The sequence below is a fragment of the Gopherus evgoodei genome, chromosome 1 (assembly GCF_007399415.2).
Source record: "Gopherus evgoodei ecotype Sinaloan lineage chromosome 1, rGopEvg1_v1.p, whole genome shotgun sequence".
Lineage (NCBI taxonomy): Eukaryota > Metazoa > Chordata > Testudines > Testudinidae > Gopherus > Gopherus evgoodei.
In genome coordinates, this window is record NC_044322.1 from 258,431,732 (window position 1) to 258,457,544 (window position 25,813).

General features: G+C 42.4%; 1 protein-coding gene across 3 annotated transcripts in view; it reads right to left on the minus strand.

Moving 5' to 3' along the window:
- Positions 1-25,813, minus strand: part of DGKI (diacylglycerol kinase iota) — a 305,312-nt gene that overhangs the window by 124,247 nt on the left and 155,252 nt on the right. For all 3 annotated transcript variants that reach the window (XM_030543871.1, XM_030543854.1, XM_030543862.1), the window contains 7 exons: positions 25,624-25,698; positions 25,155-25,250; positions 23,768-23,850; positions 11,034-11,094; positions 7,299-7,412; positions 6,123-6,260; positions 4,817-4,895 (listed from right to left, as the gene is read on the minus strand). In XM_030543871.1, coding sequence (XP_030399731.1) covers positions 4,817-4,895; positions 6,123-6,260; positions 7,299-7,412; positions 11,034-11,094; positions 23,768-23,850; positions 25,155-25,250; positions 25,624-25,698 — 646 coding nt within the window. The remainder of the gene's footprint in view (positions 1-4,816; positions 4,896-6,122; positions 6,261-7,298; positions 7,413-11,033; positions 11,095-23,767; positions 23,851-25,154; positions 25,251-25,623; positions 25,699-25,813) is intronic.

Sequence of the window (25,813 nt, forward strand, 5' to 3'; positions counted from 1 at the left end):
TTTCTATCTGTTGATGTATAACCTGCATTTGCCTGTATTAAAAACACATGTTTGATTGCACTCAGCTTGCCAAGTGATTCTGTTTGCTTTGTTGTGGGTAAACGCCAAATGCAGGACTCTACCATATCAATACATTCCGGGCCACATGTTCAGAAATCTTTTTTTTTTTGTACCTGCAAGTTGCATCCCTATTTACATGCACAAGTGGTGGTTCTGCCTACAAAGAGTTACAGTGTCCTCAGCAGCTGCTGAATGGGATATCTGCTTCTCCTTCTGAATGGCCACATTAAAATTGCCTGAATTGCAGCTCTGGGTATAGGTGGAAGGCAGGGGCTGCATGCCCTGGACTCCCACAGTGATGTTGCACTCTATATGATTTTAGGAAAATATGCTAATGAGTGTGTATATAATGTAACTAAAATATGCTCCATGCAAAAGGTCTCTTGTAAGGTATCATTACAAAGCTTATAATCTACTGAGTGTAGTCATCCTATTTGTATAAATGTATCACTCTTGTAACTGAAACTAGAAATATGAAATATGACTCTGAGGGCTTATTATAATTATGCAAAATGTGAGCCATTAATGGTGGGTTGGAATCTTGATGGCTCCCATCAACCAGGACAATTGACTGTGGATGGCTCTGTTTGCTTGCAGGCCTTCCTTTGAGTCAGGCTGGGAGGAACAAAGTCTTGGGGTCTCACAGAACATGTGACCATGTCACCTGGTAGTGAAATCCATCTTAAACCCGATGCTTTTCCATTTAGAAGTGGGGTTGGGGACCCAGAGAGACAAAAGATTCCCAACTTATGCCAAAGCCACATAAGGTGGTGGAACAGAACAAAGTGGGCTGCAATCATGAGAAATCCCCTAGCTACCACCTGAGCTGGAACAAGGGCTGTACCAGGGGAAAGGATTGTGCCCAGATTAGAAAGGCATCCAGTCTGTGACAGAAGCTTATTGAAACATCTCTGAGGGTGATATGTTATCTGTATTCAGTTTTCTTACTGTATTAGGTTTACACTTGCGTGTTTTATTTTATTTTAACATAAGAACGGTCGTACGAGGTTAGACCAAAGGTCCATCTAGCCCAGCATCTGTCTACCGACAGTGGCCAATGCCAGGTGCCCCAGAGGGAGTAAACCTAACAGGCAATGATCAAGTGATCTCTCTCCTGCCATCCATCTCCATCCTCTGATGAACAGAGGCTAGGGACACCATTCTTTACCCATCCCGGCTAATAGCCATTTATGGACTTCATCACCATGAATCTATCCAGTTCTCTTTTAAACACTGTTATAGTCCTAGCCTTCACAACCTCCTCAGGCAAGGAGTTCCACAAGTTGACTGTGCACTGCATGAAGAACTTCCTTTTATTTGTTTTAAATCTGCTGCCTATTAATTTCATTTTGTGAGCCCTAGTTCTTGTATTATGGGAATAAGTAAATAACTTTTCCTTATCCACTTTCTCCACATCACTCATGATTTTATATACCTCTATCACATCCCCCCTTAGTTTCCTCTTTTGCAAGCTGAAGAGACCTAGCCTCTTTAATCTTTCCTCATATGGGACCCACTCCAAACCCCTAATCCTTTTAGTTGCCCTTTTCTGAACCTTTTCTAATGCTAGAATATCTTTTTTGAGGTGAGGAGACCACATCTGTACACAGTATTCAAGATGTGGGCGTACCGTGGATTTATATAAGGCCAATAATATATTCTCAGTCTTATTCTCTATACCCTTTTTAATGATTCCTAACATCCTGTTCGCTTTTTTGACTGCCTCTGCACACTGTGTGGACATCTTCAGAGAACTATCCACGATGACTCCAAGATCTTTTTCCTGACTCGTTGTAGCTAAATTAGCCCCCATCATATTGTATGTATAGTTGGGGTTATTTTTTCCAGTGTGCATTACTTCACATTTATCCACATTAAATTTCATTTGCCATTTTGTTGCCCAATCATTTAGTTTTGTGAGATCTTTTTGAAGTTCTTCACAATCTGCTTTGGTCTTAACTATCTTGAGTAGTTTAGTATCATCTGCAAACTTTGCCACCTCACTATTTACCCCTTTCTCCAGATCATTTATGAATAAATTGAATAGGATTGGTCCTAGGTAATTCACTTTGTTCTGTCTATTACTACTTGGAACCACTTAAATCCTACTTTCTGTATTTAATAAAATCACTTTTTACTTATTAATTAACCCAAAGTATGTATTAATACCTGGGGGGGGGGGCAAACAGCTGTGCATCTCTCTCTCTATCAGTGTTATAGAGGGCAAACAATTTATGAGTTTACCCTGTATAAGCTTTATATAGGGTAAAAGGGATTTATTTGAGGTTTGGACTCCATTTGGGAGTTGGGCATCTGAGTGTTAAAGACAGGACCACTTCTTAAACTGCTTTCAATTAAGCCTACAGCTGTCAGGGGACATGGTTCAGACCTGGGTCTGGGTTTGCAGCAGGTTAGCGGGTCTAGCTCAAACCAGGCAGGGCACTGAAATCCCAAGCTGCCAGGACAGGAAAGCAGGGGCAGAAGTAGTCTTGGCACATCAGTTGGCAGCCCCAAGGGGGTTTCTGTGATCCAGCCCATCACACCCACTTCTCAAGAAACTGAGTGAGGAGGAGTGAAGCGCTCTGTCTCAATTACACCCCAAGCTTCAGCCACTAGATGTGGCCAGAAATGGGGGTAAGGATTAGGAAATAAGTGGCACGTCTAAAAGGGGTGAAGTAACTGAGCAAGAGCGGAACAGGGGAGGAATTGAGACTCAGAAGCAGAGTTTCCTTCCCAGAGTGCTTCCCGGAACAGCATAGCTACATGCTGCCCCATATTCAGGACCAAGCCTAACAGTTCAGTCTCCCCTCAAACAAGTAACTGTCACATAAGCACTGAGGTTACCACTGAAAAGGCAACATTCATTAAAAGTAACATTTGAGATACTTACTACCTAGTCTACCTAAAGGGAAATACCCAACTACTTTAGAGGGCAGTTACATTTCCACACTGTGAAATGCCTGCGTGGACTAGGAAAGTTCAAGTCAGTATCTTTATTTATTTTATTTGCTTCATGATATTTTATATCATTAACAATAGCTCTGAATGCAGGAATGTGCATGCACATTCCATTTATTAGACCAAATTCTGCTTTAACAAAACTAGTGTAAACCCAGAGTAATTCCACTGATCTCAATAGAGTTACTCTGGATTTATACCAGTTGTAAATCAGATCAGAGTCTGATCCATCCCAATTATTTCCATAAATAACACATGACAGAGGAAATTAAATGAAAACAAACACACACAAGACAACAATGACATCAAAATGTAAGCTTTAAGTTTTTCTCCCCCTATATACGCAGGACTCATTTGTAAGTTTTTGTGTTCAAGGAAGTGAGAAAATAACTGTGCCAGCTAGAATGGGAACAGCAGATGTAGGTGCTTTGCAAGCTTTCCCATCCACACATACCCAAACACAGATTGCTCTGAGTATTTTCTCTCTCTCATCTAAATTTTTAGAACACTGGCATGTCTGGAATAACATTCATTCTTTATATAACTCTACAACTTAATAATTAAGCAATGCTTCCACTAAGCGAGAGGGTAGCCATGAAACTCATCTATACTGTATTGCAACCACATTAGGAATGCACACTGGGGTGCATTCATAAAGAAATGCATAGTGCTGTCGTCATTTCATTCCTGTGCCCTTCTGTGGCCCTTCATTATTATTCCTGAAGCTTACAGCAGTCTTAAACATTATAAAATATGCATTAGCTCATTCCATCAGACATTCAGCTCTTTATTTAGCCTGGCATGAGGGTGTTACCTTTTTACTTTTTTAATGGCATTGTTATAGTATAAAAATGAGAACAAGTGAGGCTTCAGTTCAAAACTCACACAGTTAAATCAACAACATGCTGACCAAGGAATATTGAACAGGAGCTCTGGTAATATAAATATGCTTACCTAACACATGCACACAATGTACTGCCTGTCAAGTCAAAACTCAGCTGTTTAGGCATATTTGGAATTCTGTGAGAGTTTCTGGCAGAATACAATCTTCATCAGTATGAAGAGACCCCACGCTAGGACTCCTGGGGGATTTTTATGGATTATTATGAAGGTCTGTTTATTTAACTATGAACACAGTGGATCTAGGGCTCAGTATTGTCCAACTCAACCTAATAATACTATACCACAGTCTTCCATAATAAGTCTTTCTCTAGTTCTTCTGTAAACATGACTTTACTACTGCTGCCATCTACAATCCACAATTTTACATCCCTATCACTCCCCCTCCCAAACCCTCCCCCACTGTGGGAAAAATTTGCACCCAATGTAAATTCTCTTTTTCTCTCTGCTGTTTCCTTATTTTTGTCCACATGCCCTCATTCTGGATCAACATAAGCCTTTTATAGTATCTACAGCTCTCTTTAACATTTCCTTTAGAAGCTTCAAAACTTCAAACCTCTCCCCTCTTAGTCTCTTTTCCTTCCATGAATCTCAGCTTTTCCAACCAATTTCATCAATCTTGTTATATCACCAAAACCTTTTCTATTTCTTCAGTATCCTTTCTTCAGTGTGATGCACAAAACTGGACACATTTGTCCAACTGTGGCATAATAAGTCCTTCAGAAACTAGTGTTAGAATCATTCTTCCCACTTTCTTGTCTGGGACAGGAGTTAATATGTTTCAGCATTCTCTTTAGATTTGGGAAACAAGTTGTCATAGACAACCCTAGCTAAAATTCAGAAGCCATTTGTCCATTCCTATGATTCCCCAGCTAAGGGAATTAAGAGTTCCTCTCACCTCGGGATTCATGGAATTCCAGCGTGACATGTGCATCAAATCCAAGGCTGAAGTAATTATTGAAGACACTGAGTGGAAGCTGCAATCAAAGACCAGAAAGGAAAACATGTGAAACTGTTTTGGGTACAGTATGCAAGAAAAGACAACCAAACATTTCATGCCATCCCTCAAATTAACAGCTTATTGAAAAGCTATAGAAGGAGAGAAGAGAAAGCTGTGGGAAATTTTATATGCAGAGTTGCTAAGAAGGCTGGAAACAACTTGCTGAAGATAATCAAATGCAAAAATGAAAGAACACAAACATCTGTAGTGCTTTATGGTCACATAAGTGACTCTGTAAACATGGCATCATGGGGTTCGCTATTTATCCTCTCTCAGCAATCTTCTACTTAACATGTCAAAACAAAGATTCTTCTAATTGCTGGCACTGCAAGCTCAGCATGGCATCTGAAAAATCAAGCTGTGTTCTTTCTGCTTCATACATCAGCAGCAGCAATACAGATCCTGGATTCAGAACTCGGCTGGTAATTCTGTTGTTGATGCATGAGGCAGACTAGAGCACATCTGGCCCTTTCACTGCTCTATTGGCTCTATTAGGCTGACAAGAAGGAAAGCTAGTAGTTCAGTAAATTATAACTCAGAAAGGTTAGAGGGCTCTATGTGCAGAAACAAGGAGTCATTTTCGCACAATCTCTTTTCTCGCTATTGCCTCACTTTAAAATAATTGCGGATTACACCGGAGAGAACAGAAATACAGCTCCTCCCATGACAAATATTCCAAAATATCTGAAAACCTTCCAACTCGTAGACCAAATGGGGGAGGGTCAGTGATGTAACAGAACCACACAGAGGGAAGGGGGTGACAACCTCAAAAGACACAGGCTAGCAACCCATAAACAACACCTTGCTTAGAGAACAGATACACAACTGGTATCCACTAGCAGCAGCCCTAAGAATATACATATGCTTTGTGGTTTTTCAATCAATTGAGGACTGGATCATGGGGCTAGCTTTCATTACCACAGCTAACAAGGCCAGGGGAAGAAGTAATAATCTAACAAATGAGATGCCACAGATTTTCGCCCTTTGACCCAGGGAACAAGGAGTTTGTTTAAGCGCTCAGATATCGAGCATTATGAGGGACAACAAATGGGCAGCATGCTGTAACTGTGACCTACTTCTGACTGTGGTGACATCTTTAACCTTGCTGTAGGAGGAGACAAGAGTGGAAAATGTTTTCCTGAGTCCTAGAAACCCCAGCTTGCATCCTGCATGCTCTCTCTGCTGTAAAACAGGCAGCTCTAACCTTACGTGCCCCATCCTCAATTTCTTCCTGCGGCAAATCGGGGTTTCGTTCCACCTGGAGGTTCCAGCGATCCAGCTGGACAATAGTCCCGTCTTCTACGTGACAGAGAATCTTCGAGACAGGCTCATCTGTGTAACCCTGGAAGCAGAATGAGCACCACCAAAGACTCACTAACAGACTTCTAGAACACCATCACGTCACACGTTAATTACCTGACTGAGACACCAGTGACCATGTCAGGCCAGATCTGTGTGAAGGAAGTTTGTACGAAATCCAGACTAAGTCTGCCCAACAGGTTCATAAATTTAGACTGTGGATGAACCAGGAACAAGAAGTTTGGCAAACAACTGTTGAGATTTACAATCTCTGACCAGCACAGTAAGGCCAATGGTATATGGAGGTGACTTAACAGATTTTACTAAGAGTGCCATGTCCACAGGTCCTACTGACCACAGGTGGCAAGATTCTGTACACACATGCAATAAAATCCCTGCCCCAAATTGTTCATAAGATCTTGCCTTGTTTCATCGCAAACCTGAAATGCAGTATGGGTTGGTGAACCTTTGGGCAGATGCAATCTGAGTTTCGCAGAAACCTTTTCATAGATGTCAGAGTGGGTTGGATGGTTGCAACCACAAACCATGTCAAAACTTGTTTGTTTCAGATGAGCTGAGATTTCACTTTGCAGGCTTGCATAAACCCAAAAATCAAAGCAAAACTCAGAGAGTGCAAATCCATAAGAACCAATAAACAAGCAAAAGTAGCATTCAAGAAACCACATGCAGCTGCTGAAATTCACACAGTTCATTTGCAGGATCTGGGCCAAAGCAGGCACTAGTTATCAGAGCAGCTGAGGTGCCCTGTATGTTACTTCATTGTGTGGGATAGAAAGACATATTAGAATTAAATTTTGCTGTCAGCTTTGAATAGACTCTGGATCCCACCATGGAACAGGGAAGAACTTCAGTTGTATTTGTCTCCATCTGCAATAATTCTAAGTGCATCTTAAGAATGGAAACAGGCACAAAAATCAATTTCAGTCTGGAATGGATTTTGGATACATCCCTGTCTTCACTCCACTGCTGTAGCTAGCAGAAGCCCCATCCTATAACAACTATCAATTAGAATGCATAGCAGGTAAGTCACAAAGAAGAGGGTACTGGAGTCAGTGCTTACCCCTCCCCAATTGAGGGTGCGAGCAAGGTCATTCCCAGTGCCAAGGGGAAGGACAGCAACAGGAGGCTGGGGGCTGAGCTGTAGCTCATCCAGAATGGAGAGGATCCAGCCCACCTGCAAACAGAGAACAGGAAAGGGAAAGAAATCAAATTAGGTGGATTTAAATAGTGAAAGAGAGAGAAACAGACAGAGTTTATCCTCATCACACAAATGGTCAAGTGGTATTAGTGGGAGACGCAGAAATGAGCACTGCTGAAAACCAACCATTTAGTTTCCCTGCCTGAGCTTCCTCTTCCGCAAAATAGGGGATAACAGTATATATTAGCCTGCCTCACAGGAGTGTTACAAGGAGCAACTGGATTTCAAGTTGTGTATAAATACTGATTATTAAAAATAATGAATTGGCATTATTTATTGTTCTATTGGTTTAACAACAATCACTTCCACCCCCTCCCTGAGCACGAAACAAAAGCACCTACAATTATGGACTTGTATTTATACCTGACTGAACATTGCTTTGAAGGTTTTTAATTGAAATTCTTGTCATAAAACAAAAGACCTCCTTGGATTATCTTCTACAGAGTACCAAGAAACATAAAGCAAAACTAGACAGCATTTTAAAAAACTTGAATAAAAAAATTAAGTTGAAAATGACTAAGAACAAACATCTGAAACTCATCCTAATTATTTTTTCACAGTAACAGCATTGAAAGTAAGGGTTAAAGGGCATTGTACCGCTGGAGATGCCATCCGTTAAATGAGGCACAAAACCAAGGTCCTGATCATTTGTGGTTATCAAAGATCCCGAGGTACTTTTTCCAAGAGTGGAAATGTTAGCTTTGCTATCTGGGCCAAATTCCTACGTGAGCTCCAGTAGCTAAAGAATTCTTGTTTACTACTGAGTAGTGTTGCTTTGTGCTGTTAAATGGCTTTCATGTTCTACCAATAGCTGTGGATTAGTGGTATGTGATGGTGGAAGTGACTCTTGTAGGTATAGAATTTTTAAAGGACTTTCTGCATTTCCTTGAGCTGAAAAGAGCTATTTAACTATATTAGAATAATGTAGAATTTACACTTTAAAATGGTGGTGTGGAAAGCACAGTCACTGAGGGACAGATTTTTTAAGGTCTTTAGGCACCTAGTGGGATTTTCAAAAGGGGCTAGGAGCCTAACTCCCATACCTTTAAAAATCTGGCCCCTGGTGCTTAGAATAGGAGATAGAGTCAGGAAACCCTAAGGTGAAATCCTGGGCCTCCTGAAGCCAAGTGGACCACCACTCTGTCATTGACTTGCTATCTAAAATTGGGCAGGTCACTTCATCTGTGCCTCAGTCTCCCAATCTGGAGAGTGGAGATAATACTATTAAATCACCTTTGTAAAACTGCTTTGAAATGATACATAAATTGATTCTATTTGAGTGGCAAGCCTTATTATTTAGTTTGACCCAGTCTCTAAATATCCAACAGCAATCTTGGGGTTAGGGGTGACAAGGCCTACCATCTTTTGTGAACTGTGTAATGGTGAAAGGATTGATAGCCCTGGAGGCTACAGCCTTCCATGTATCCCAAGGAAAAGGAGAGCAAGGAATGAAACTGGAAAAGCTTCCACTTTCTGCTTCATGTCAGCAAGGCAAAGTGATATCTGGTCTTACTGAATATTCACTAAGCCCATCTGAACAAGATTTTTCATTGGTTTTTGGGACAATGAGATATTAATTTGTTTCAAATTTAACAGCAGCAAAGAGAACAGTCTAGAGTTGTTCACACTAATGAGGAGGTGCTGCCCCCTATTGCTCATACCGTGAAGTCAGAGAAAACAAGAGTTGGTAAGAACCAATCGAGCTGCACTAATTTTTATATTAAAATTCTGTGGACCTAGACTATCTCACATTATAGTTTCAGCTTCCTTGGATGGTAGACTGCATACATTTGACAAAGACATTAGAAGGTTATCTTTTTTCACTATGTCCTCTGCTGAAACAGTGTCCTGTAGGTTCTGGAGGAAACAATCTCTAGTGAATCACAGAAGATGTCCCTTTGCTGGACCCTAGCTGGTTCACTCTTACTTTCTCTCTGACAGTGAAGGCACCCTTCCATTCATATTTATATTCACTAAGGCTGGGATTTTTACATGGGCCTAAAGAGATTAGATACCCAGATTCCCCTGAAACTTAATGGGAGTGTGAGGGGAGACTCATTCCTTTAGGCTCCTTTGAATATCCCTGCTTATGTCCATTGTAAACCATTCCAACAGATTTAACCCTCAATTATATGATTTCTCAGTTCAGGTGGCAGAGTTCTGTCATCAGGGTAGCCCCTACACCTTATATACCACCCTGGTGGAAATGTGCCTGATCATATTTAGCTATCTCAGAAGGGACAATGCGATGTCATACACACTGGACTATGACAAAATCACAGGCAATATTGAGAGAAGTTGATTATGAAGAAGAAAGATTCTATATTGGCTCACAAATAGGCTACATCTACACTAGGAAGTACAAGTGTGATTCTCCTCCTCATGTACATATGCTCCCACAAGCACCCAGTGAGCTAGCAGTGTAGCCACAGTAGCACGGGGAGCAGCAGCAAAGACATGGTTGAGCTATGCCAAACACATATCCACCGATTTCAGAGAGGTTTGTACTTGGCATGGCTTGGCCATGTCTCCACTGCAGCTGCTTGTGTTAATGCAGCTACAATGCTACTTATACTTATGCTAACTCAATGAGAGCTAGCAGGAGTATACGTGTATGAGCAGAAGAATCACAACCACATCTAATACTCAGCACCTATATATCTTAGATATTTATATGGTCCTTGTCCATGTAGAATCTGAGCACCACACAATCTCTAATTTAGAGATCCTCATCACACCCCTGTACTAGCCCCATGTTACAGATGGGGAATTGAGGCACAGAGGGACTAAATGACTTGCCCGAGGTCACACAGGAAGTCTGTGGCAGAGCAGGAAATTGAACCCAGGTCTCCCAACTCCCAGGGTAGCATCCTAACCACTGAATCATCCTTTCTTTCATGCACAGATATCAAAATACTTTACAAAGGAATTGGGAGAGGAGCACACAACTTGCCTATAGTCACAAAGGGAGGCAATGGCAGACATGAAATAGAAAGTGGATCTCCTGATGCCTCGTCACATACCATGGGCATAGTTGGGCTAGACAGAGGATACTGCCCCCCCAACTGCAAGTCTCGGACAAGCATGGAGTCTGACCCCCGCACACACATATGTGGTCCTGCTGGTCTGACTGGAACTGCTCCCTCCCACCCCCAAATACAGAAGTCAAACTATGCCTACATCACATACCCTTGCCACTGGATCATCAGTTTTGGGACATCAGCAACAGTCAGAATGGTGATACCGCAGAGGAAAAGACCAGTAAAATTGAATATTGTTCAGCTGAAAAAGCTGCTTAAGGGTGAAGGAAGCTTTTTTTAGGTATAGTATCACGTCCATATTTTATTCATAACAAGAATGTAATCCACAAATATTATAATAGATAGCACCTTACCCACTAGATATTCTTAACCAGGGTGGCAAGGGAAATTTTGCAATATATTTTATCATGTTGAAAAGTCTCTTAATTATTAATGTTCCCTTCAAGCACATACTGGACTGAGGTCTTCCTTGCAGGGGCTTTTTTGTCCAACTCTGTCCTTTCTGAGTCAATGGAGACAATCATCGAGTTTGACATGAAATGCACAGAAAACCTACCGTTCCATCCCCACCGCAGGCCAGGATTCGCAGATTTGGCACTTTTCTGTACAGTTCGAGTCTGTCAAGGAAAACGAAGGGGAGAGTCATAAGGAAGAACATAGGATGGAAGTGAGCAATTAGAAATACAGTAACTGCAATAAGGGATGCTTCACTCATAGACAAACAAAACAATGGAGGCAGTTGTACATACCAATGAAAAAATATTACAGAGTGCCAGTTTTATCACTGAATACACTTACTTCACTGCCAAGTGTTCAGTATCAGACATAAGAGGTGGCATGGAAAGAAAAACTGCCCCTACAACAAAAATGCTCCATTTTTGGAACTATTACCAGCAACTGCTCAAGGAAAGTTTACCCCTGGAACAGTAAGGATGCTGTAGTTCGGTGGCTTTCAATCTCTTTTCATTTGTGAACCCCTAAAAAATTTCAAATGCAGGTGCGGACCCCATTGGAAATCTCAGACAGTCTGCAGACTTGAAAACCACGAGTTGAAAACCGCTGCTGTAGATGAAGAATGAAGTGTCCCAGCAAAGTGGTGTGGATGAAGCTTGAACCGTTTATGCTTCAAATAGTTTTGGTTCAACTCGTGCTGATAGTAACTCACTTTCACCAAAAAATTCACTCCAGTATCTGATATTAGTAACACAGATCTGGGCATGCGGTAGAAGGGACTGCAGGAGATTATTAGTTCTCCTGGAGCACCCTCTAGTGGTCCTAAAAAGGCTACCGAGCAAAGGAGTTCTATGAAAAGTTTTCCATAAGGTAGAACTTTACCTCTTAATAGCTTCATGCTTCATAATTCATTTCTCATAGATTTCACGTTTGTTCCATGTGCTTTGAAACAAAACCGCTTATTTTTCTTAAAGCAATAATGTCTTTTGACTGGTATGATCATAGTAAATAGTATACTACCAAGGGTTAAGCAATATATTTAGGCCTCTTTTCCGAACTGATAGCTCAATTCAGCAGTAATTTTCCATACAGAATCATGGAACTTGGTTTCGTGAAAGAAAATTAAATCCTATTGCTGCAGGTATGACTATGAAAAAAAGAAAAGCCGACCAGGAAGCAAGCCTGGGCTCTTCCTTCCATGGCTCAGCAGGCCTTATTCAACAGGATTATTTTTGGTTTTTAAATCTTCATTCAAGCTGAAAGGAGACTTTCTCGCTTCAGCTCAGAGGCTGGGAAACTCCTGATTTTCTCCTTGTATAAAGCAAACAAACCTGAAATTAAAAATCAGACTGTAGGTTGAAAATGCAAACACTCACTTTCAGGCCTACTGAGAGTCCTGATGAAAGTAGGAGTATGGCTAAAGTAGGATAGCCCTTGCATTTGGGGCATTTCTCCTGCCAGCTCCCCTGACTCCCATTCAGGACTGGCGCTAGAGTTTTTCGCGCCTTAGGCGCACGGCCATTTTGCCGGCCAGCGCGCCACTCCCGCGGCTCCAGTGGACCTGCCGCAGCCATTTCTGCGGAGCATCCATTGGTCCGCGGCTCCAGTGGAGCTGCCGCAGTGGTGCCTGGGGGAGGTCCACCGGAGCCGCAAAACAATGGACCCTCCGCAGGCATGACTGCAGCAGGTCCACCGGAGCCATCTGCCGCTCCCTCCTCCCAGCAAAATGCCACCCCCCGAAAATCCTGGCGCCCTAGGCAATTGCCTAGTTCGCCTCAATGGAAGCGCCGGCCCTGCTTCCACTATATTTCCTCTAGACTGTTAATCTCGCTTTTGCTTCTGAAACAGATAACTATATTGTGGAGGCACACACTGATCAGATGGGTGTTTTTCTGCTGTGTTTAACACAAGTGCCCTCCTACTCAGCCTACTGGTGGGTTCCAGTCACAGAAGGGAGCACCAATTATTAAACTGACAGGGAGAGCAGTCTGCTAGAAATCTGAAGGTGTGCAGCAAATTTCATATCCCCAGCAGGATTGGAGGGAGCTGAGGAAATGGAGAACAATTACAGATTTGGTGGGAACAAGATAGAAAAGGAGAAAGTAAAACTGGAGAAACAAAATCCGAATTTCCTCCCAGTGCTGTACAACCTCCTCGACTTGTGAGTGAAACTTGACAACTATGAATTTAGAAGGGCTTCAGCCATCACCATGGTGTTGTCTAAATTACATAAATTTACCTTAATAAGTATTTGCTCCCCAAACAATTGTAACACACTTCACATACATACACAAAAGTGCTCCAAACAGAGTTGCCACCCATCTGGATTTTACTCAGAGAGTCCAGTTTTTGGTTTTCTGTGTCTGACCGCCATTTAGGGTTGCCGGTGCCTGGTTTTTAACCAAAAGTCCAGTTACTGCAGGGCTAGAGGAGGTGCAGGGTCACTAATCTGTGGCAGCCCTGCTCAGCCAGGGCCACTTCCTACCTGCAGGGCACCTCCTACCTTGAGACAATCAAGCGAACAATGGGGAAAGGGGAGAGGAGCTAGTGATGGGACTGGGTCTTTGGAGGGAAAGAGGCGGAGCAGTGGTGGAGCCTCAGGGATTCAGTTACCAGCAATTAGAAAGATGGCAACCCTAGCTCCAAAGAGTTTATAGTGGGGCTAAATACCACATAGCTTATGCTTCATCAGGAATACCGACTGAGCTGAACTATTTTAGTATTAATTGTTTTAGGAACAATGTAGATATAGACAAACTGAAACTTGTCCTCACATTACATCCCACAGTGCACTGATGGCCTTTCAAAGTCTCTCGGAATGCAGTGTTGTTGGGAGCTGTGCCAGCAACTTTGGGATAGGTAATCAGAGAGCTCTGCAACTGAAATGGTTTAGGACAGTGCTAGTATGGGTGTGGTGCTACCCTGCAAGGTCTCAAAGCACAGTTTAGCAGGGCCAGTGAGGTTGCATTAAACCATTTGTGCTTAAACCTGTGTGATGCAAGTTCCATTAGTTCCATTGCCAATGTTTCATTTCTGTAGCACAGATAAGGTCAGCAACAGTTCAGCGTGTTTCTTCACCATCGGATGTTCAATTTGAGATACCAATAATTTAGTCAAACAGCAATGTTGATAAAGAATTGCTGTGCTGAAATGATACTGAGATGGCAGAAGACTACAGTGAAATGCAATCCTGATGAAAGACCCACAATTGAATAATGTGGATCCAGGTATGAGAGTATAAATCGAGGGGCTGGTTCTCATTTATACTCAAGCCCTTTTATAGTGCTCTGACCTACTGAACTTACACCCACTTAAGGCCTCATTACATTGCCAGAGTGGTATGAGGGAAGGAGTCCTGGTGCACATGAGAATCAGGCCCTGAAGTTTTGGATGTATGGACAATAAAAACTTTCTGATCCCTCTCACATGGGTAAGTATTTGAGTTTACTTTGTGGGATTTGTATCTGTTTTATGTTCTGCATGATCTTAAGGAATGGTTTACAACTAAATAATTAAGCAAATTAAATGCCTCTTTTTCAGGCAGGGCTGCCGAGAGTGGGTTCGGGCCCCAGTGGAAAAAAATTTTCGGGCCCCTCAGCAAGGGTAGACCAGCTAAACAGGGCCGACGAAGTCAGGGAAGCCGGGCCCTGGGCTCTCTTCCAGACCGCTGGGCCCCAGTAATTTGTACCGGCTTCCCTCCCCTCTTTTCCTGGCCCTGTTTTCAGGTAACAGAGAGACAGACAATCATTTCTAGCCTCCCTCCCAAATGAAAGGGAAGAACTGAACTACCTTGTCAGACAGCCCCTATAAAAGGGAAGGGCTGCTTACCTGCCAAGGGGAACACTATGAGATAAACTTTGCCAGCACTGTGCCTGTGGCCCAGGGAAATGAATTACTACTTGGGCAGAGATAGTTACACACAGTTGCCACATCTGGAGAGTCACACCTGATCCACTGTCATGGATAACCATTAGAAAAAGGTCAGCCAGTATGTGGCTGATGACTTGGGTACCCAGCAGAGATTTAGGCATGGTGCTTTGTTCAATTAGGCTGCCCCTGTGACTATGGGAGTCTGATCACCCATCCTATGTAATAAGGAAGGTCCTTGACTGGGTGGGGTGCTGAACGCATATAATAAGAAACTGTTAAAAAGCTTTTGATCAGATAAAAAATGTTTTAGAGCAGTAATCATACAACATATCAAACAGTGTGATACAATGTATGATTTTGTATCATAACTAAAATGTGGTATCCCTTAATGGAAACTTTTATCCTGTATTTTTCATATATCTTTGTCCTGTACTGCCTGAAAAATAGCAGGTCACCCCATTCTTCAGCTACCTCTTTACCATAGCAAGTGCCATCTCTTACTAGATCATTTCCAGACTTTGTGTTTTATTTCATTATTTGGCAGGGCTCTTTAAGAAAATACAAATCACCTTACAACAGGAACACCCACAATTTGCCTAACTGAGGTGACCACTTGCCTGGACACAAAAATTCACACCTAAATATCATACAATGCAACAGATTACATACTCTCACTTTTATTAGAGTGGTGCAATTCATGGAGGTTACAGGCTACAGCATACAATGCTACCTCTTGATTAAAGTGAACTCCGCTCCACTGCATGTAGGTTACTCATCATCAAGATAAAGCATTGCAAGCTGGGCCGTGGAGTCTCCACACATCTATATAAAAGGGGCAATGGCAAAAAAAACTTAAATTAGCACAGAGTTAAGGATGCTTGGTGGTATATTGTCCCATTTCAGAATACTGAGTTGAGTAAAAACAAACGTCTGAAAACCAGGAAATGTACAATTAAGGTTGCCCATTCAACCTTAACTCTTCCCTCTTTCAGCCATGCCCCAAGATGCACTGTTAACATGCAAACCTTTACTCTGCCACCACACAGTTGATGAAATGTACAAGCTTGTCACTTCCCAACTACTGTAGTTCCCCTTCCCACATCGCTAGCAGTGAATGCAGCTCCCTGAAGTGTTCATTCTTTGGTATTCAGAATTTCTATTACTCTTGCTTCCCCCCTCCTATAACTCAACTGAGGTGCCTAGCATGAAGGAAAACTATGTTACAGTGAAATGATGCCCCTGGCTGGTTTCAGAATGGTTTGAAGGTGGAGTTTGTGGCAGGACCAGTGATAGAAATCACAGGCAGGGTTTCTGTTCCAAACGACTGATAGTTTTATGTTTGAGAGAAAGATCCTCTGACCTTGTCCAACAGATGTACCTCATCTCCCAGAAACAGAGAAGTGCCAGAGCTTGTGATCTTTCTATGCCATAGAATGCACATTTTGCAGTGGATCATGAACCCTTCAATTTCCCAGTTAATATTCTTCCAATCTTATTAATAGATTTTGAATTGCTGCTGTAGCAATTAGACACTGAGCCAAATCAGAGAAAACTATCACAGTTCCTGGACACACATCTCTGATGAAGTCCAAATCTGCTCTTATATATTGTATGAGGTGAACACCAGGAATAAAGCTCAGACCATTTCAGCCCAAGTGAATCACCACAATGTATAGTTGATCAAACCTCTTAAATCACCAGTTAGACATTGCAGAGTGGACAAAATACAGGGCCCCAAAATGACACCAATGGAGAATACCTCTCTCCACCCAAATGAGCCTGTAGTTAGCAATCCCCATGTCACTCATGGTGTACTCCTTGCTCTCCTGAAAACTTTGGGAACCTCATGATCCAAGAATCCCAGAATCCACATTAGCAACCCTGGAAGTGCACATATTTCTTTCCCCTCAGCAGTCAAGGTACCTGCATTGTCAGGTGTATGAAAATCTATAGAGGTCTATAAAATCTTGACTGGTGTGGAGTAAATAAATAAGGAAATGTTATTTACTCCTTCACTTAACACAAGAACTAGGGATCACTCAATGAAATTAATATGCAGCAGGTTTAAAACAAACAAAAGGAAATATTTCTTCACACAACACACGGTCAGTCTGCGGAAACCCATTGCCAAGGGTTGTTGTAAAATTAAAAACTATAAGAGATTTCTAAGAAGACCTAGATAAATTCATGGAAGATAGATCCATCAATGGCTATTAGCCAGGGTGGTCAGGGATGCAACCCATGCTCTGACTGTCCCTAGCCCCAGTTTGCCAGAAGCTGGAAATGGGCGACAGGGGAACAGATCACTTGATGATTACCCGCTCTGTTCATTCCCTCCAAAGCACCTGGTATTGGCCACTGTTGAAAGACAGGATACTGGGCCACATAGACCATTGGTCTGACCCAGGATGGCCATTCTTATGTTCAGTTCCAAACCTCCACCCTGTGTGTCTTTAGAAACACTACATTAATCTGCCCCAAGATCAGGAAGTAGCCACTTGCTTCCCTTCCCCAGCCAGAGGCCAGTAAAATACAGATTTTCTGAAATAAGCAATCCAAGGCTTGCCTATCACCCTTCATCATTTCCCAACCTCTCTGCAGCCATAACCCCTCACCCTGTCCATGATTCCACCCCCACATCCTCCTCAACACTCACACACCCAAAGTCCCCTGTCTCCGGCTCCTCCTCAACTGATAAAACAAAAAAATTGGTTAGATTGGCTGCTGACTATTCTGCTTTGTTCATAGTGAACCGCCACATAAAACAAAAACACGTTATCTTAGAACAGAGACAACTTGTAGCAAACAACTTGAGTTATTAAATCTGTATTGCACAGGTGTACCAAGAATGTCAGTGGCAGGTGCTCATCAGAGGCAATGGCATCAGCACTTTCCCTCAGACTACCCGGGCAGGCATTAAGTGGCTGCATAGAAACTTTCTCATGATCTTCTACTTTACTGGAGCGTGTCAAAATTCTGACAGGGTTACTGGTCTAGTGAGTGGGGCGGGTGAGGGGGAAGCGGTAGACATGATATATCGTAATTTTAGTAAGGCTTTTGACAGTCACACATGACATTCTCATAAGCAAACTAGGGAAAAGTGATCTAGATGTAAGGTCTATAAAGTGCACAATTGGCTGAAAGACCATATTCAAATAATAGTTAGCTGTCAAACTGCAGTCCCACAGGGATCTGTCCTGGGTTTGGTACTATTAAATATCTTCATTAATGACTTGGACAATGGAGTGGAGAGTATGGTTATAAAATTTGCAGATGACACCACGCTGGGTGGTGTCCCCCACTGCTACAGGCTGGGGATCGACTGATTAAGCAACAGTTCTGCAGAAAAGGACCTGGGGATTACAGTGGACAAGAAGCTGAATATGAGTCAGGAGTGTGCCCTTGTTTCCAAGAAGGCCAACGGCATATTGAGCTGTATTAGTAGGAGCATTGCCAGCAGACTGAGGGAAGTGTTTATTCCCCTCTATTCGGCACTGGTGAGGCCACACCTGGAGTACTACTTCCAGTTTTGGTCTCCGCACTACAGAAGGGATGTGGACAAATTGGAGAGAGTCCAGTGGAGGGCAACGAAAATGATTAGGGGGCTGGGGCACATGACTTTCAAGGAGAGGCTGAGGGTGTCATAAACAGATAGCTAAGGGTTAATGTCTCTTTCACCTGGAAAGGAGTAACCTGAAACACCTGACCAGAGGACCAATCAGGAAACAAGACTTTTTCAAATCTGGGTGGAGGGAAGTTTGTGTGTGAGTCCTTTGTTCTTTGGTCTTGTGCCTGTCTCTCTCTCGGCTATGAGAGGTTTTCTGTCTCTTGCTTTCTAATCTTCTGTTTCCAAGTTGTAAGTATAAATATAGTAAGGCAGTAAGGTTTATATTGTTTTCTTTTGTATTTACATGTTTGTAGTTGCTGGAATGTGTTAAATTGTATTCTTTTGAATAAGGCCGTTTATTCATATTTCTTTTAAGCAATTGACCCTGTATTTGTCACCTTAATACAGAGAGACCATTTTTATGTATTTTTCTTTCTTTTTATATAAAGCTTTCTTTTAAGACCTGTTGGAGTTTTTCTTTAGTGGGGAATTCCAGGGAATTGAGTCTGTGCTCACCAGGGAACTGGTGAGAGGAAGAAGTCAGGGGGAAATCTGTGTGTGTTAGATTTACTAGCCTGACTTTGCATTCCCTCTGGGTGAAGAGGGAAGTACTTCTGTTTCCAGGACTGGAAATAGGGAGGGTGGAATTCCTCTGTTTAGATTCACGGAGCTTGCTTCTGTGTATCTCTCCAGGAACCCAGGGAGGGAACACCTGGAGGGGGGAAGGGAAATGGTTTATTCCCCTTTGTTGTGAGACTCAAGGAATTTGAGTCTTGGGGTCCCTAGGGAAGGTTTTTGGGGGGACCACAGTGCCCCAAAACACTCTAATTTTTTGGGTGGTGGCAGCTTTACCAGGTCCAAGCTGGTCGCTAAGCTTGGAGATTTTCATGCTAACCCCCATGTTTTGGACACTAAGGTCCAAATCTGGGAATAGGTTATGACAGAGGGAATTGGGGTTATTTAGTATACACAAAAGAAGAGCGAGGGGAGATTTGATAGCCGCCTTCAACTACCTGAAGAGGGTTCTAAAGAGGATGGAGCCATCACTTCTCAGTGATGGCAGATGACAGAACAATAAGCAACGGTCTCAGGCTGGCTATCAGGAAACACTATTTCACTCGGAGAGTGGTGAAGCACTGGAATGGGTTACCTAGGAAGATGGTAGAATCTCCATCTTTAGAGGTTTTTAAGGCCCTGCTTGACAAAGCCCTGGCTGGGATGATTTAGTTGGTGTTGGTCCTGCTTTGAGCAGGGGATTGGACTGGATGACCTCCTGAGGTCTCTTCCAACCCTAATATTCTATGATTCTATTAAAGCACTTTGGGGGACAGGATTAGAACTCAAAACAACCTTCACAAATTGGAGAAATCATCTGAAATCAAGAAGATAAAATTCAAGGAAGATAAGTGCAAAATACTATATTTAGGAAGGAAAAATCAAATGCACAGCTACAAAATTGGGAATAACTGGTTAGACAGTAGTACTGCTAAAAAGGAACTGGGAGTTATAATGGATCACAAATTGAATATGTGTTAACAATTTGATGCAATTGCAAATAAGGCTTACTATAATTCTGGGATGTATTAACAGGAATGTCATATGTAAGACATAGGAGCTATTTGTACTGCTCTACTTGATAAGGCCTCAGCTGGCGTACTGTGTGCAATTCTGGGCACCTTAGGAAAGATACGGACAAACTGGAGAGAGTCCAGAAGAGAGCAACAAAAATAAAAGGTGTAGAAAACTTGACCTATAAGTAAAGGTTAAAAAAAATGGGCATGATGAGTCTTCAGAAAAGACTGAGATGGACTTGATAAAAGTCTTCAAATATATTAAGTGCTGCTACAAAGAGGATGGTGATCAACTCTTCTCCCCTTGAGTGCAGGGGACTGGACTAGATGACTTATTGAGGTCCCTTCCAGTCCAACACTTCTGTGATTCTATGTCCATTAAAGTAAGGACAGGAAGTAATCAGTTTAATCAGCAGCAAGGGAGATTTACATTAGCTGTTTGGAGAAACTTTCTAACTAAAACGATAGTTAAGCACTGGAATAGGCTTCCAATGGAGATTGTGAAATTTCCTGCTATTTCCTGCAATATCTTGACAAACATTATTCCATTAATTTAAACTTTATTGAATTAACTTTAAGTATTTTAGGAGTTCACTGTATTAAAAATGCAAATGTCTATGTGTTATTGGGGGCTTCTATGTAACTTGTCCAGGAGACATGACTAATAAAAACTTTGAGAAGTGTTATACGCTTCCAAGGACTTTTTTAAACAATGTGCTGAGACAAGAATGAACTGTTAGTTGAGGAGGTTTTCTACAAAATACTTGAGAGAAGAGCAATACAAATGCCCATCTCCAGACCTAATCTTTTGAAGTTTGCCCTCAAGAAAGGGACTTTTGTTTATGAATTACCTATTCCCAGAATCAAAAGGCTCAAACAGCATAAAGGAGTAACTCCCAGACTCACAGCTGTTACGAACTTGTGACCACAGAGGGGTCTGAAGGATTGTTCATCAGCCAGAGCCCTTGTTGCAGCTGGCATGATTCCTTGTAAGCTTATTACCACATGTGTAAGTTCTTTCATTGTTTTTAATATGTTTTCTCTGTAATCCTCTTCCCTTAAGAATAAATGAACTGGCTTAGAAAGAGCTGTGTGGTAAGAACTATGGGCAGTTATGTTGTTTATAGTCTCTGAGGAAGGAAGGCAAAGCAGACCTGCTGAGGCAGTCTGCCTTGCTAAATAACAACACATTGTAGCAGGGAACTGTGCAGCCTGGAAAAACCCCAGTTGGCAGGGAGACATGGGACTTCACCCAAGAGAGGTGATGGCTGGGGAACTGAGAGTTTGAGAATAGGTGCCTTTGCTGGACCATAAATGGTGAATACAGATGTAATTGCTCTGATCTGCAATATCCATCACTGAGGGTCTTTAAGAATAGGTTAGACAAATATTTGTCAAGTATGGTCTAGGTACACTTGGTCCTGCCACAGCACAGAGGGCTGGACTAAATGACCTGTTAAGGTCCCCTCCAGCTCTGTATCTCTATGATTCTGTGTGCACAGTTATCCTTCCAGGCTGCACATTTACGTAAGCAAAGAAGTGAACACTGGTGGAACCACTGTCATGGGACGCCAGGCTGGGGCTGATCTAGCTGATCCAGGGCTGGGGTTGGCCAGCCAGCATCGCTGGAGCTCTGGTCAGTCAATCAACTGGGACTTGGGCTGGCCTGGGACTGGGGGTGACCCAAGGTTCCTTTGGCGGTGGGGGGCAGCTCAGGGTTCCAGCTGGCTCGGGGGTTCTCCAGCTGTGGGAAGAGGTGGCAGAGGGGACTCAGGGCTCCTGCCGCAGGAGACGGGGCCTCATCTAGCAAGAGTGGGGCTGTGGGGCTAGCCTCCCTGAAGAGGAGAGTCCACCCACGGCCCCTGGAAGTGAACATGCTCTTAAACACTATTCACAATTTTCTTCCCCAAAAAACTTAGTGGGCACCACGCAATACCCAATATAAAAATTGACTGATTGAGACTATATTGACCCACATCACTGCAATAGTTTTATTTCTAGCTCTGCATAAAGACTGAAAACACCTAGAAACTTTTTGGAAAATAGTTATTTTTTCTGGGCTTATATCTCTGGAATTCCTTGCTCAAATGACCCCCCAATCCAGGCATTAACCCTACTCTGCACTCCCACAAGGCACAGCAAATTCCAAGAAAATCCACACAAGCACCCAGATTTAAGAGCGCTCGGAAGAGAAGTCTTTTAATGAGGAAGGTTAGAGGGGGAATGAAGGTGAAAGGTTTCCCCTGCACATCCAGCTGCATCACAGGAAACTCTGGACTCTGGAGATGAACACAGCCTGAAACATTAGCTCTGAGGTATGTGAACTGTTCCATTCATCTCAGTAGGTGTTCTCATCTCCCTCAGGATAGCTTCAGAGCCTGGGATACGCACAAAGTAGGTCTGTTCTCAGCTTCCTATCCAAAGGGGCAGGACTTCCCCAGATCCTGCCTCACATGGGAGGCATGGAGGGGGGCTGCAGACTCTCCCAAATGGGCACACTCCCCCCTGAACACAACTCTCATCAGGGGGAAATAAAGGGAGGCCAACCCCTGTTGATGGGCCCTGAGCCCCCAGATCCTGGCTCACACATGGCAGCAGCAAGAGGATCTTGGACACTACCAGTGGGGCAAGGTGCCCCATATCTCAGCTCATATGAGGGAGGCAACAAGGGGCCAAGACCCTCACTAGAGTGTAAGAGCCCCCTAGATCTGGGCACACATCTGGGAGGGGAAATTGTGGGGTTGACAGATGCCCCTGCTCCTATTCCACCCCAGTTCTCCTGCCACTCACCCCCACATCCTCCTTCCCAGTGTCCCTCCACCCCGAACTCTTCCCTCACCTAAGCCCCCCCATCCTACCCATCCCTATTTATGACCCGCTCCATAACCCCGCTCACTGACATCTAATACCTTTCCCCTCCCATCAAGCATTCACATGTCTAATTTTTTTATTTTGATTACATTCCCTCCAAAATAAAATTGCCACTCATGACTCACAAATTGAAGCAACTTCCAGTCACTCGGTCTCAAATTCCTTTTGTTTAAGATGGGGACTTGTGATTAATTTATCCTTCCTTATGATAATTGAAGGGTCAGTTCACAGCCATCAATTTCAATGAGGTCTGTGCATCCAGTCATTAGTACCTTTCAGTTTAACAGAACAAGACAGCAGAAAGAAACTGTTTTCACAGGGCCTGTAATTTGGGAACCCATTGGTCAAATAATCCCAAATTTGGAGCATTAATGCTACCCCATACCTTCATTAGGCACACCAAATTTCAAAGCAATCCAAGTAACCGTCTAGATTTTAAAGCACTTACAAGGATTGAGCTTTAACACATGTAAAATGGTGGGAATGGGAAACCTCTAGCTTTTTTTTCTGAACTGATGCCTGCAAACTGTACAAAATGTACATTTTCTTAAACATCATTCTCAGTTTGGGTTCATCAAAGATTTAGTGGGTGCCATGCACTACCTTGAGTGAGACCATTTTGACCCATATCACATTAATAGCTTGATCTCCAGCTCTGCACAAAAACAACTCACATAGAAGTTTTTGGAAAATGAAATGTGTAGTTAAGCAGGAACTTAAGTCCTTTGCTGAATAAGGATGGACACAAGCATGTGCTTAACTGCATTGCTGAATCACTCCCCTAAACAGTGGGTCACACTTTGACAAGCCTGGCCAATCTCCCTATTACTATCAGGAAGCCCCATCCAACCTACCCTTTGCCCACATACTTAACAAGCAAAGAAGGATGTTGGCAATGTTAAACGCTTCAGTACTTACGCATCTCTTGGCCCTTCCTGAGAGAGATCGAAAACTTGGCGTGGATTCAAATACCACATGAACATCTGGAGAACCTTAGTGCCCTGTTAGGATAGAAAATGGAAGAAAAATAAATGAGCAAATGAAATAATGACTCTTATACATAATAATATTTATCATTAACAACTTAATCTTCATAGTAATTTTCATGCATGTTTTACAGAACAAAAGCAAACAAAAAAGGAGTATTTATCGGCAAGCCAAAGCAAAAACTATCCATCGTGACAGATGATTGCCCTAGAGAACAATCACGTCACCTACCATCCCACTCTTTCTGTATTTGTAGCCTCTTGGGGCAGGGACTGTGTTTTTATTCTGTGTTTTTATAATGCCTGGCACAATGGGGTCACAGTCTATGACTCAAGTTCCTAGGTGTTAAAGTAATATGAACAACAACAACAACATTTGTCCATTTAATTTAGAATGCACATGTGTAGTGGCTTCAAATTCACAGTAGAGCTAGTTGGAAAAACTGTGGTGGAACCATTTTCCATCAGAAATCCCAGTTACAGCAAAATCAAGATGTTTTGTGAAATAGTTCCAAGTTTGTTGAAATTTTGTTTTGGAGAAAAGCATACAAAAAAGAGTTCTGGAAATGTTGAAAGATCCCATTTCAACATTTCCTGAAACAAACATTTTTACTTTTCATTTAAAAATGACCTTTCATTTCAACATTTTATTTTATATTATAATAGAATATAAATGTTTTAAAAGGTCAGAATCAAAACTAAACAAAAAAAAGTCAAAATTTTCCTTTGCATGGAATTTTGAAATTTGTGTAATGATGTGTAAACCTACTGTTTACTTCAGCTCTACTTGCATAACCAAAGTGTTCAGCCTGCTACTTACAGCTTGATAATGGAGCAGTATGCCTAAGCAACAGTGTCATGCTCTGAAACTCAGTTTTCTAGAGCACCATTTCCAACATATTTACAGTTCAGGACTATGTGGCTTTACAACATAAGATATGTGGCCAAGGGATGTTGAGAGATTTCTCTGATTAAACCAAACCAATGTTAGGGAAGGAGGATGACCAGTGATTACTTTGAAGAATCGGAGAGCTCCATTTCTGTGGAAAGACTGAGGTTTCCTGAAAGACTCCAAGCCATTATTCTGGTTTCCTCTCAAAGAATCAAAACCTGAGAGGAAGATTACACTAGACAATCCAAATCTCAATTCTGGTGAGAAGATGATTCACCAGGAAGGATCCAGTCCTCCATTCTAGGAGTCTGCATCCCAGGTCACATGCAACCCTCCCTTTCTGTGCCTCACCTGAAATCACTTCTTGCCACATAATGTAAAGGTCTTTGTAGAAAGTTTGCCACTGGGATCAAGTTGATGTCTTTACCTGATTCCCTCCACTTTTTGGATTGACAAACACCAGCAGTGGTTTCATGAGCAGCGAAGAGATGGGCTTTATCACAAATGGTCTTCCTTTGTTTTCCTGCAAAATCAGAAGTGGCAGAGTACTTTAATCCTAAAATCTTTAGCAAAAAAAAAAAATCACAAAACATTCTCAATTCTGTTTTTAGAGGCTTTTGTGGTCATGAAAGCCGCAAGATTAACAACCCCTGTAACTTTTAGTCAGAAAACTGCTATAGCATAGACAAGATTCCCTGTGCACCCCTTCATCATGCCTCAACTATTCAGCCTAGCCTATTCTACCCTAGAGAATGAATCTATGCATCCCATCTAAAGATGGGAGGATAGGTCAACCAGGGCTGGCTGATCAATAGACGTGCTAGATTTTAACTGGCAGTCTAGAGATAAAAATATCCATTCAGTCCACCTTTCAAATACTATTAATTAGGACTTACCTCATTGCTTCTCTTGCTGGCTTTTCTTTTAAAGGATGTTCTCTTCTTCCGCCGGGTTGAAGTTTTTAATGAGTTCTATGAAAAATGAAAAAAAAGGATACATGAAAAGCAAAACAAAAAATCAAGTCAGCCCCAGAAGTAGCCTCATTTATAAAGCTCCTTCATGGATGGTCCATTTGGAGAATGATAC